At 35.9% G+C, this 11,741-nt stretch overlaps 1 protein-coding gene and 1 pseudogene across 1 annotated transcript in view; one reads left to right on the forward strand and one right to left on the reverse strand.

The window, feature by feature from the left end:
- LOC107691241 (protein SCO1 homolog, mitochondrial-like) overlaps positions 1–4,308 on the reverse strand; it is a 9,396-nt gene extending 5,088 nt beyond the window's left edge. Inside the window, exons 1-6 of the mRNA XM_016489746.1 lie at positions 4,112–4,308; positions 3,131–3,235; positions 2,881–2,971; positions 2,566–2,763; positions 1,729–1,821; positions 1,524–1,639 (exon numbers count right to left, since the gene is read on the reverse strand). Coding sequence (XP_016345232.1) covers positions 1,524–1,639; positions 1,729–1,821; positions 2,566–2,763; positions 2,881–2,971; positions 3,131–3,235; positions 4,112–4,267 — 759 coding nt within the window. The 5' untranslated portion in view covers positions 4,268–4,308. The remainder of the gene's footprint in view (positions 1–1,523; positions 1,640–1,728; positions 1,822–2,565; positions 2,764–2,880; positions 2,972–3,130; positions 3,236–4,111) is intronic.
- Positions 4,309–5,044: 736 nt separating this feature from the next.
- Positions 5,045–11,741, forward strand: part of LOC107691237 (transducin beta-like protein 3) — a 28,038-nt pseudogene continuing 21,341 nt past the window's right edge.

Here is an 11,741-nt window from a genome sequence, read left to right on the forward strand (position 1 = left end):
TTTGTCTTTTTATCCTCATTCCAAATTATCAGAAAAGAGGAAACCAACAATAAAACAGGAGAAAATGCTAAATTATTACTATACTATATAGTAGTAAAACGCATGTGAACAGTAGCCTACTTTTTGATCAGTTCATCAGTAATATTCAGGAAATAATAGATATTGAATGGTGGTTTGAACTTATTTGCATGTTTTTTTTTGTTGTCTTTTTATCCTCATTCCAAATGATCAGAAAAGAGGAAACCAACAATAAAACAGGAAAAAGTACTCAATTATTACTATATTACTATACTATATAGTAGTAAAACGCATGTGAACAGTAGCCTACTTTTTGATCAGTTCATCAGTAATATTCAGGAAATAATAGATATTGCCCTGCCACCACCATCCCCATTGGGCAAAGTGTCGAAATGATCGCTTGTTTGTGCTTCGTGAACACTCTTGCCTTGCACGGCGACACCATTGCGCTGCAAAGATGAACCGGGAGAAGCGCGATCATTAGACGACCGATCGTCATTTCCAAAAGGCAAATATTCCCCTTCAGAGTCAAAATCGGCGACGTCTTGTCGCAATTTTGCGACTTTGGCGCTTAGAGGGTTAAGTTAAAGCATGGCATGGTCTCAAAGTGTTAGTTTGCCCACCACTGCATTTCACAATATGCAGCCTCTATTGGCGTTATTAATTTATTGATATTTATACTTCTATTTTAGTGTTCGATGGTGCCAATAACTGTGCCATGTTTTCTATGGCAAAGCCTATTGGATCTGGGCTTCCTGTGTTAAAATGTGTAAGGTTTTTGACTTAGTAACATTAGTAGTAGTTGTTCATTCAGATGTTACTAAAGCCAATTTTGAAGATGAAAGCCATAAAGTAACAATAATAAACTGTGATGCTGAGTATTTATCGATTACCTCGGAAATCAAACGCGAATGAAAACTGCTGCCGCGAATGCGTCGCTATTCCCGCGAGAGGCGAACACACTCATGCAAACGCTATCTACAAACTCAGGTAAATGGTGAAGTATTCACATCCCCCTCAGTAGTCGCATCACGATGAGCAAAATCTGTCTCCTCGTGAGACGAGCGTGTTCAATTCATGCTTATCCCTCACAAGAAATAAGCAATGAATGCAGAGCGCATCCAACTCCCTCGAGAGCTTAACGCGCTTGCTCTTCACCACACACACACACACACACACACAAGGTGAGAAAACATGCACTCCTAGTCGTGTTTAGCTTAACGCTAACATAAACAAACGGTCAGTGAAGACGAAGAAGAGGATGACGTGTTATCCCGGATCCCTTTTATACTGTGATCGCGCAGGGTAATGATGTCATAGGCTGTCGCCAGCCAATGTTATTGTCGTGTTTAGATGTATGCTTCAGACACCGGTCACGCTGAAGGCGTTCCCCATAGCGACCCCTAGAGGATGCAGTTTGAAGTTCCCTCGAAAGGGAACAACAACTTTCTTCTGTCAGGTTGTTACACAAGCACATTATTTTACATTATGCGGTAAATGCTCACAATGTAGTCATTGTCTTCATCTTTTGGGCCCTGGCTGTAGTACACTCTGTAGGCTCTGGACACTTGGTCAACCTGGGCAGTTGTGCCTGTCAGACCGAGCAGCTTGGGGGAAAACTCTGCATGTGAGATATTGAAAATGTAAACAACGAGGAATCATATCACAGCATTCGGTGAGTGTCGAGTGATAAAGATGACCCCTGCTCACCTTTGACATAGGCTGCCAGTGCTTCTGGTGTGTCTCTATCAGGATCAATGGTGATGAGAACTGGTGTTATGTCTGGAAGTGTTTTAATTCTATCTGTGACAGAAAAGTAACAGGTTTTGCTTAAACATGGTTCTTGTACTATTTTTCCTTATAATAAATGCTACTTTGTGTGATTTTTTATTTGATGTAATAATACAAGAATATTAATGTAATTTAATAATAAAATGTAAGATTTACAAAGCCCATCTGAATAAACAAATGTATTATATTATACATTCATACATGTTTAGTGGTAGCTTCATGTATGACTTAAAATGGTTTACATTTATATTAAAACTTAAAATTCTGCAAACACATGAAATCGAGGTTTAAACTTGATTTTCTTTTGAATATAAAAAAATGTAAACCCCTATTTCATTGCAAAATGTACTTATCAGTAATGAACTCTTGTTGTATTAAAGAACATCCAGTTCTCGAAATGTCTGGAATCACAAAAATAATTAGTGGTTCATTCATTTAATATATTGTCACTCCCAGTTTATGTTAATAAAAAAGTTGAAGTAGTTTTGTCGAAAGAACAAACTACAGCAGAACATACTGGTGTAAATATTATCATTTATATGTGTTGGAGAGTGGGGGGCCTTTAAGTCAGAAAGGTTGAGAAAACTGCTTTTTACTTATATAGCACATTTCCAAAGCCCAGTGACACTCTAGTATCACTAAAAATTATATGAAGTATCCAAATACTTAGGGGCCACTCTATCAGCTTACATATGAGAAGTGAATCAACGCTGACAGGCTCTTCATAATAAAAAAGAAAATGAAATGCTACATTACCAATCTCATCGACAGCCTCAATCATCTTCTCCAGTTCATCAGGACAGATGTCTGGACAGTGCGTGAAGCCGAAATAGATCAGCAGCCACTGGCCGAGGAAATCCTCACTCTTTGTGGGTTTATTGTTGTGGTCGACGAGTGAGAATGGACCTCCAAGTGCTGCTTTTCCCATCGACTTTGTTCTTTCTTTCTCAATCACTACAACACCAAAAACACATGAATGATAATGCTGTCTTTATGATGTGGAGCATTCGCATATAATAAGAATGCCAAAACAATGCAGTGCTGTTCCGATGCATAAATCCATGTCCTTACTTTCCTCTTTTTCTCTCTTGAAGTATTTCATCCCTAGAAGAAGACCTCCTCCAAACGCAAATGTGATAGCAAGAGATTTCCATGTAACTGGCTGTGGAATAGAGAAATGAATTATGCTCTACTTTATCGAGCAGCAAATCAGAGTGATTTCTGAAGATCATGTGACACTGAAGACTGGAGTAATGATGCTGAAAATACAGCTGCGCATCACAGGAATAGATGACACTGTAGTGCTGTAAATGAAGCTTACACCGCTCTTCCGGTTGCTGGATTGGTCTCTTCTGGATGAAGGTGGTGGAGGCAGAGTGGACAGGGGCCGTAGGTTCACACATGGTGCTGTCCTACACGTCCCAAACTGAAGAAGAAGGTCACACAGAGTAAATGAAAATGCTGGAGGAGCAGACACACCTACACATAAACATCATTTATAAAAGGGACACAATTTCGACCAATGGTTGTCAACCTGGGGCCCACTATATAGGGGCCTCAGCACACTTCTAAGGGGCCTACGGGATGATTTTAAATGGTTTAATTTAATTTTAAATAATTAAACTTAACATTGAAAACAAGGAGCTTTGTCGGAACATACCAATAGAAATATTACCACTTTTATGAGGGGCCTTTGAGTCAAAAAGATCGAGGACCACTGATTTAGACAATTTGTGACCCTGGAGCACGTCTTAAGTCGCTGGGGTATATCTGTAGCAATAGCCAACAATACATTGTATGGGTCAGAATTATAGATTTTTCTTTTATGCCAAAAATCATTAGGATATTAAGTAAAGATCATGTTCCATGAAGATATTTAGTAAATTTCCTACTGTAAATATATCAAAACTTCATTTTTGTTAGCAATATGCATTGCTCAGAACTTAATTTGAACAACTTTAAAGATGATTTTCTCAATATTTAGATTTTTGTTGCACCCTCAGATTCCAGATTTTCAAATAGTTGTATCTCAGCCACATATTGTCAGATCCTAACAAACCATACATCCATGGAAAGATTATTTATTCAGAAATTTCGAAAAATGGACCCTTGTTACTGGTTTTGTGGTCCAGGGTCACATATATGCCAGTGACCTTACATTTAAAGGTATAATAACACAAATGAATATAAAAATGATTCCAATTAAACAGACAACACGTCAGCCACACTACTTACTTTAACAGTTACACATAAACCCGCAGATATATATTTGATAGCATTTATGAATCAGCCAGCGACCTACCAGTGTGTTGGTCCGTGACAGCACTGATCTCGACACACTGCAGGGACTTTGGACATTATAACATTTCCTGACACATATCGATCTGAACGTCTGGCATCTTAAACTCTTTAAACGTAATACTCCTGCTAAACCCGCAGCGCTGAGAGTTAGCATCATGCTTCCTCAACGCGGAAGTGACTGTCTGGTTTACGCGACCTAAACGCCGCACAAAAGTCGCATACAAACGACTGACCCCGAATCAGCTGTTAAGAGTCCAGGCGCGAACTCAACGGCGATCAAACTGACACGAGCTGATCTGAGGTCTGTTATGAACGACGTGAAACATATCGGATATGACGTGTGGTTACCGCACTTCCTATTATTAAAATGTTAAAACCCGATAAAACGGAAAATAACACCTCAAGAGAGTGTGATAAGCCCTTTATTATTTAACATTATGATTAATTATGTATTTGAAGAAGTGCCTCCAGGAATTAATACGGCTTTATATGCTGATGATGGAATAATGTGGAAAAGAGGAAGAAATGTATCTTTTAATTTGGATAGAATTCAAGAAGCAATAGAGATAGTAGAAAGGTGGTCTTTAGAATGGGGGTTCAAATTTTCATTATCCAAAACATATTACCAGATATTTACCAGGAGGAAAATTAAAGGAAATAAGCAGCTTAAACTTTATGGGTCTGCATTAGTATAAGTATCTAATTTTAAATATTTGGGAATGTGGTTTGATGATAAATTAACTTGGAAAGTCCACATTGATTATATTATAAAGAAATGTAGTAAAGTATTAAATTTAATGAGAGGGGTTGCAGGACAACGGAAAATAACCCCTAAAAAGATTGCACTTTTTAAAATATAAGGGTATATGAAATACTCATGCTTTTAATAATAACTACAATCGTTCAAGGGAAGTTACAAACATTGTAGTTTGCCATGGCTGTGAACACGCTGCTGTTTAAATCAAAGTAAGTGTTATTGCTATATATTATTATTACTGTTAACTACCTTATTTGACAACAAGTTAACGATCATCTCATTTGTTTGTTTAGTTATGCAGTCTCCAGCCAAGTAAAGTACAGGTAAGTTAATAATTTAGTACTTGTGAATTACAGCTGTTATATCTGCATATTTTACGTGTTTTGTTTCTCCATCCAGATAAGTCACGATGAGCAGTACATAGTTTGCACATGTGGTCCAAAAGTCAACATTTTACAGATCAATACAGGAAAAATCCTCCATAGCATTGAGCAGGTCAGTGTCTCTAACGGGTTTTGTTTTTGAATGCGTTTCTTCAACTATGGGCTTAACTTAAAACACACTTTAGTTTATTTAGTTTGTCTAAAAAAAACAGTTAACACACACCCATCACAGGATAACTTTTGTCCTTTTTTCTAATAAATAAATTAATTACTTAATTAATAATTTGGCAATATTGCGAATATTGAAATGGTTTAGGAGTGTTTACAATTTTTTTTTCTCCAGTTTTTCAGTTTTGCTTTCGTAAAACGTCGTGTTTCAGACAACATCCAAAATACAAATTTACCCGTTTATTTTATTACGCTTTATCTATTTGCTCCTGCACATTTAAAGGCCATTAATGAATTAAAAGGCCATTTAAGTGCACTTAAAGAGAGACACTTTCATGACTATGTTACTTATAGTTAGTAGAATGTCTGAAGTGAACTTAAAGTGTAATAATAAAATCATTCCCTTAATTTTTTCCCCAAAATTTCCTCTGTAAAAAACTCTAATATGTCAACAAAATGAAACAAGATCTTTGAACCTAGCTTTATCCAGTGTTCGGTTTCTGTTCTGGAAATGTATGCAAACAAGTGCACATTTAATTAGAAATTGCCTTACTTGTGTATTTAAACGTAACATTTCAGGAAAACTCGTAATACAAAATAATTATTTGAATGTCCTGTGATTAATCAGCTGGGAACAGTATGGTTAGATCTATTAGTTAACGTTTTTACTCTATTCACACTTACCTTAAAAGTAGTAATATTTTTATAATGGATTATGTATGGGTCTGAGATGAGCATCAAACAATAAATTGCATAAATATACGGCCTTTCGAAAAAGAGCGGTGTGATTAAGCGATGGTAGCAAGCTTTAATGCGAACGTTATTTAACAAAAATGAAAAAAGGTGATCGACTTAGTTTTAATAAAAATCGGCCACTGTGATATTAGGGCTGTCAAAAAAAAATAGAATTTCGAATATTCGTCGAATTTAAAATAAAAATCCACATTCGAATGCAAAAACGTTGCTTTTGAATTTTAGGTGTGCGTTAAGGAGGCAGCGTTATCAGACGCGCACGAGATGCGATGACGATGTAAGTGTCGATGCATTTTAATGTTTTTGTTAACCTATCCAGTTGAAGCCACTAGATGCGGCGCTGCTGCGTTGTTAATTATAAATATCGCGGGAAAATAGAACATCAATGCGGAGAAGATCATGTTTACGTCAAAACTGAAACCAAGCCGTTCACACAGAACACATATTTCACGCATTTTCTAGCGGGACATCTATCAGCGCTGCACTCGCGTCTCGCACAAAAGAGCGATGCGAGTTCAACTTTGAAAAAACATATATCAAAACTTTATGGCGGGTTTTTTTCCCCATCGCACTGCAACTTGTGTTTTTAAATGAAAAAGTACTCTTTGTGATTAGTTTTCGGTCCTTTGTATTAAACTATGCATACATGCATGATGCTGTTTTGTTTATAGTTGTTTAAGCAACTTAATTATAATTGGTTTATAAACACTATTTTAAACATTATGCACTTTGAATAAACGTGCATTAGTAATATTTTGCTCGATGCGCCCTCTTGTGGCCTCAAGAGAAAAGCCAAAAGCTTTTCTTCACCCTAACTGAAATTATGCATTTTAAATTCGAATATAATTCGAATTTTGATAATATTTAAGTACAAAATTCAAATTTAGTTTTTCAGCCATTTTGACAGCCCTATGGGATATAAAAGTGCCCAAAATTAAAGAAGCGCTCAAATCTGAAACATGACTGCGCATGTTTGCCTGTATTTCTCACTTTAGTTTTCTCTGAGCAGGATGATCAAGAGGACATCACCTCATTCTCTCTCAGTCCTGATGATGAGGTGAGATCATTCGCTGCTCTCTCTTTCACTCAGAGCTGTCTGATGCTTCAGCATTGGTCTTGTAGACTGAGGTTGTTTCTGCTGTTTCTCTGCAGATGCTGGTGACCGCCAGCAGGGCTCTGCTCCTGAAGCAGTGGGACTGGAAGCAGGAGAAGTGCACTCGGTTGTGGAGGGCCATCCACAATGTGCCTGTGGCCAGCATGACCTTTGACTGCACCTCCACCCTGTTGGCTACAGGTCAGACATTAAGCAGATCTTTGAAGCAACGAGTAGCTCTAAACAACAGTGTTGGTGTCAAGGCATGTCTTAATAATACAGCAAAATGTCATACTAAGATATGTTGATTTGAATGCTTGTTTTTGATTACTTTACTCAGCACTACCCTTGTGAAAAAGGACACTTTAGAAACTTTACAAAGAGTAATTATTTTGTTTAAAAAATAAGTGCAACTGCAATTAAATTGCAATTAAATAAATGTATTAATTTAAGTATACATACTTCTGTTGTCTTTGAAATATGTTTAAAGTGTACTGTTGAATGTACAGACGAACATTTAAGATCAATTAAAATATGCTTTAATGTCATTTCTATTGAAACGTGTAAGTCATGTATTGGAATATATTTGTAATGATGAAGTTGCAATTTAGTACATTTAAAATATATTAACTTTAAATGTATTATCAAATAACTCATTACGGTTAAAATTATAATCAAGTGCTTTACATGTGCTTTAGTATGTTAGTCAACACATCAAAACAAGTGTACTTCTTCAAAGCATGACGAAAGATGATTAAAACATAATGATTTAAAATGCACTTTAAAGTAAAACTTTGAATTTGGCATTATTACAAAGTGCACTTAAAAGTATGTTAAGAAACATGAGGCATTTAAGTGCACTTAAATGGCTTTTTATTTCAATAATATTACATTGTCTGTAAGTAATTTTTTTTTTAAGCGCGCAATTAAGCGCGCTTCTTTGTCATGGCCATTTGTGACCCTGGAGCACAAAAGCAGTCATAAGGGTCAATTTTTCAAAATTGAGAATTATACATCATCTGCAAGCAGAATAAATAAGCTTTCCATTGATGTATGGTTTGTTATGATGGGACAATATTTGGCTGAGATACAACTATTTGAAAATCTGGAATCTGAGGGTGCAAAAAAAATCTAAATATTGAGAAAATCATCTTTAAAGTTGTCCAAATGAAGTTCTTAGCAATGCATATTACTAATCAAACATTAAGTTTTGATATATTTACAGTAGGAAATTTACAATATATCTTCATGGAACATGATCTTTACTTAATATCCTAATGATTTTTGGCATAAAAGAAAAATCTATAATTTTGACCCATACAATGTATTGTTGGCTATTGCTACAAATATACACCAGCGACTCAAGACTGCTTTTGTGCTCCAGGGTCACATATGTTGTTGTGTTCGTAGGTGGTTGTGATGGCAGCATCAAGCTGTGGGATGTTGTGAAGCAGTACTGCACACACAATCTGAGAAGATCGTCTGGTGTTGTACAGTAAGTACTGAAGAAACTTCAAAAATTTTAATCTGCTTTTGCGATCGTCTCTCTGTTTGTAATACTGCCACAGCTGGTTGTTATTAGGGATGCACGATATTATCAGACCTATATCGGGAATCGGCCGATAATGGCTTTAAAAGTAAATATCGGCATCGTCCCGATATGAAAGTTTATGCCGATATGTCTTGCCGATAATAGGAATACATTAACTCACATGTGCTAGCGATTAGATCACATCAACAGTGTGACTCATTCTTGAAGCAAAGTTTTGTCTGAATGATGATTAGTTGCACTGTTTTGGATCTGCATTTAAACTGAGAATGCACATACAGAATGAGCCTTCGGTGTATGATAGAGTAAACAGTAATAGCACGTGCAGCGGCATCTCCCCTGGGTCCTAATGCCCGTTTGATAAGGAGTTTTAATTCCGTAGGGGGCGCTGTTGGCCTACTTTTAATGAAATGAAAGTAAAATACACAAATAACAATTAGACTGTTTCTGATGAAATAAAGCTGTAATTGATCTCATAAAATCATGAGTATGTTTTGATTTAAAGGTCAGAAGCTATAGCTTACATGAATAAAAAAAAATCACAAACAATTAAAATTAAATAATTTTACATAGCCTATACTGATTTATTCATTAATGTGTAATATGCTATATTTTTTAAAACCGATTATGAGCTCTAAAATATTTTCAGAATTTTTACAACTCTCTTGCTTTAGACCATCTACAAATGTTAAATCATAAAATAAAATGTTAAGGTTACCACTGCATCTTTCTGAAGAAAAAAAAAATGCAGCGATTGATGTGTAGTTTATTTATAGTTATTTTCAAAGCTTCAATGTACTGTCATTATAAAATAACTTCATTATTGTTTGTTTAATTCTAACAAATAAGTTCTTGTTAAAAACTAACCAAAATTAAAAATAATTTGCTTCAATTTCCACACAGGAGAGACTTGGTGTTGTTTCCAAACAAAAGGAAATATATCGGTATCGGTATCGGCCAAAAAGAGTTGAAAAATATCGGCATATCGGCAAAAATCCAATATTGTGCATCCCTAGTTGTTATGCCATCTATAAAGGCTGTAACGTCTCTCTTCCAGTTTGGTTGAGTTTCATCCAGACATCAGCAGACTGCAGCTCTTCTCTTCCTCCGTGGACTGCGGGATCCGTATCTGGGACCTGCGGACCAGCAAGTGCATCTGTGTTTTGGAGAGCCACTACAGTGCGGCCACAGCGCTGGCCTTCTCTCCTGATGGTCAAACTCTAATCAGGTAGAAGGGCAGAAAAAAGGAAATCCTTTGAAGAATATGTGAGCCTGGAGCACAAAAGCAGTCTTAAGTCGCTGGGGTATATTTGTAGCAATAGCCAAAAATACATTGTATGGGTCAAAATTATAGATTTCTCTTTTATGCCAAAAATCATTAGGATATTAAGTAATAATGTTCCATGAAGATATTTTGTAAATTTCCTACTGTAAATATATCAAAACTTAATTTTTGATTAGTAATATGCACCTTATAATTGTCAAATGTTAACAGAGATTTGCTGTCTTCGTTTTCAGTTCTGGCCGAGACAAAATCTGTTCAGTTTGGGACCTGGAGAAGAAGGCGGTGAAGAGGACTGTACCTGTCTATGAGGTCAGACATCGACTGTGACCCATGAGCTGAGCATTTATCGTTATCGCACCTCAACTATGATCTGTGTATCATACCTTAAAAGCAAGCCGATTACTCTAGACATACAACATTGTTATTTTCCATGGGGTTCTCTTATTTGTCAATGTTCAGGCTGTGGAAGGTGTGGTTCTTCTCCCTGGGACGAGCGATTTCTCTCAGATGGGTGTGAAGGGTGAAGGTTTACACTTTGTCACAGCTGGCAGTAAAGGTAAACACTGTAGTTCAAATCAGAAATGCCATAATATAAACCCATAAAAGCAGTGACCGACTATGTGACCTACTATAATGAACTGAAGATTGTAGTGCGCCTCCCATCCAATAGATTGCAATAAGCATTGTGATTTGTTACTTTTGATATGAAACAAAGTCTCAGATTTCAAATTCTGTCCATGTTATTACAGTATTCAAATCTTAAATGCCGTTTTGGGGCTGTTTAATGTGGAGTGACAGATCGCTGTGAAGCAGTTACAGCATGAAATAAACATGAATGAACATCCGAAGGTGTGTTAAAAGAAAGAGTACAACTTACTGAAATCCATCTCCTGTCTCATGTAATCGCTCAATCAGTGTTTCAAACGCACAGAGACGACAATAGCTTGTGAACAATGTCACCTAGCGTCACGGTGACCATGAACTCATTAGTCAGCTAGAAAAATTAACTCTAGAGAGGAGCATTTTGATAAATATGCACCATATAACATTTTCATTATAATTTTTTTTACTGTTCTTCAATATTTAATTTATGTTTGAATAAATCCGTCAAGTTTTTGTGACAACCACCATTAGGCTAAATGTATATATTTCAAAAAACGAATTGGAGTAGAAATGTAATTATGTAATTGAAAGTTAAAGTTAGTATTATAAATTTAATATTACAAAAGCGTTGAGTATATTTTAAGTGTTTGTATACAAATCGGCACATTTCAACCTTCCATATTATTGACTCTCGGGTATATTTTACAGCATTAGTTTTTTTCCTTGAGAAAATTTGCCATGTCCTGTACCTGATATATATCCAAAATAATCGATATTGAATCGAATCGGAATCTAATCAAAAGCTTGTGAAGAATAATCGAATCGAATTGTGAAATTTGTGTCAATCCCAGCCCTAGCAACTGCCCACTTGTTGGGGCAGTATCAGTGTTAATTTAGTATTATTTATGTACTATTATAATATATATATATTATTATTATTATTATTAATACTTGTTTTTGTCTTTTTAATATTTATTTTTTTATAATTATAATTTTTATAAATATGTATCTCCTTTTTTTTTTTGCACAAACTGCCTCGA

The sequence above is a fragment of the Sinocyclocheilus anshuiensis genome, unplaced genomic scaffold (assembly GCF_001515605.1).
Source record: "Sinocyclocheilus anshuiensis isolate Anshui unplaced genomic scaffold, SAMN03320099.WGS_v1.1 scaffold202, whole genome shotgun sequence".
NCBI classification, from domain to species: domain Eukaryota; kingdom Metazoa; phylum Chordata; class Actinopteri; order Cypriniformes; family Cyprinidae; genus Sinocyclocheilus; species Sinocyclocheilus anshuiensis.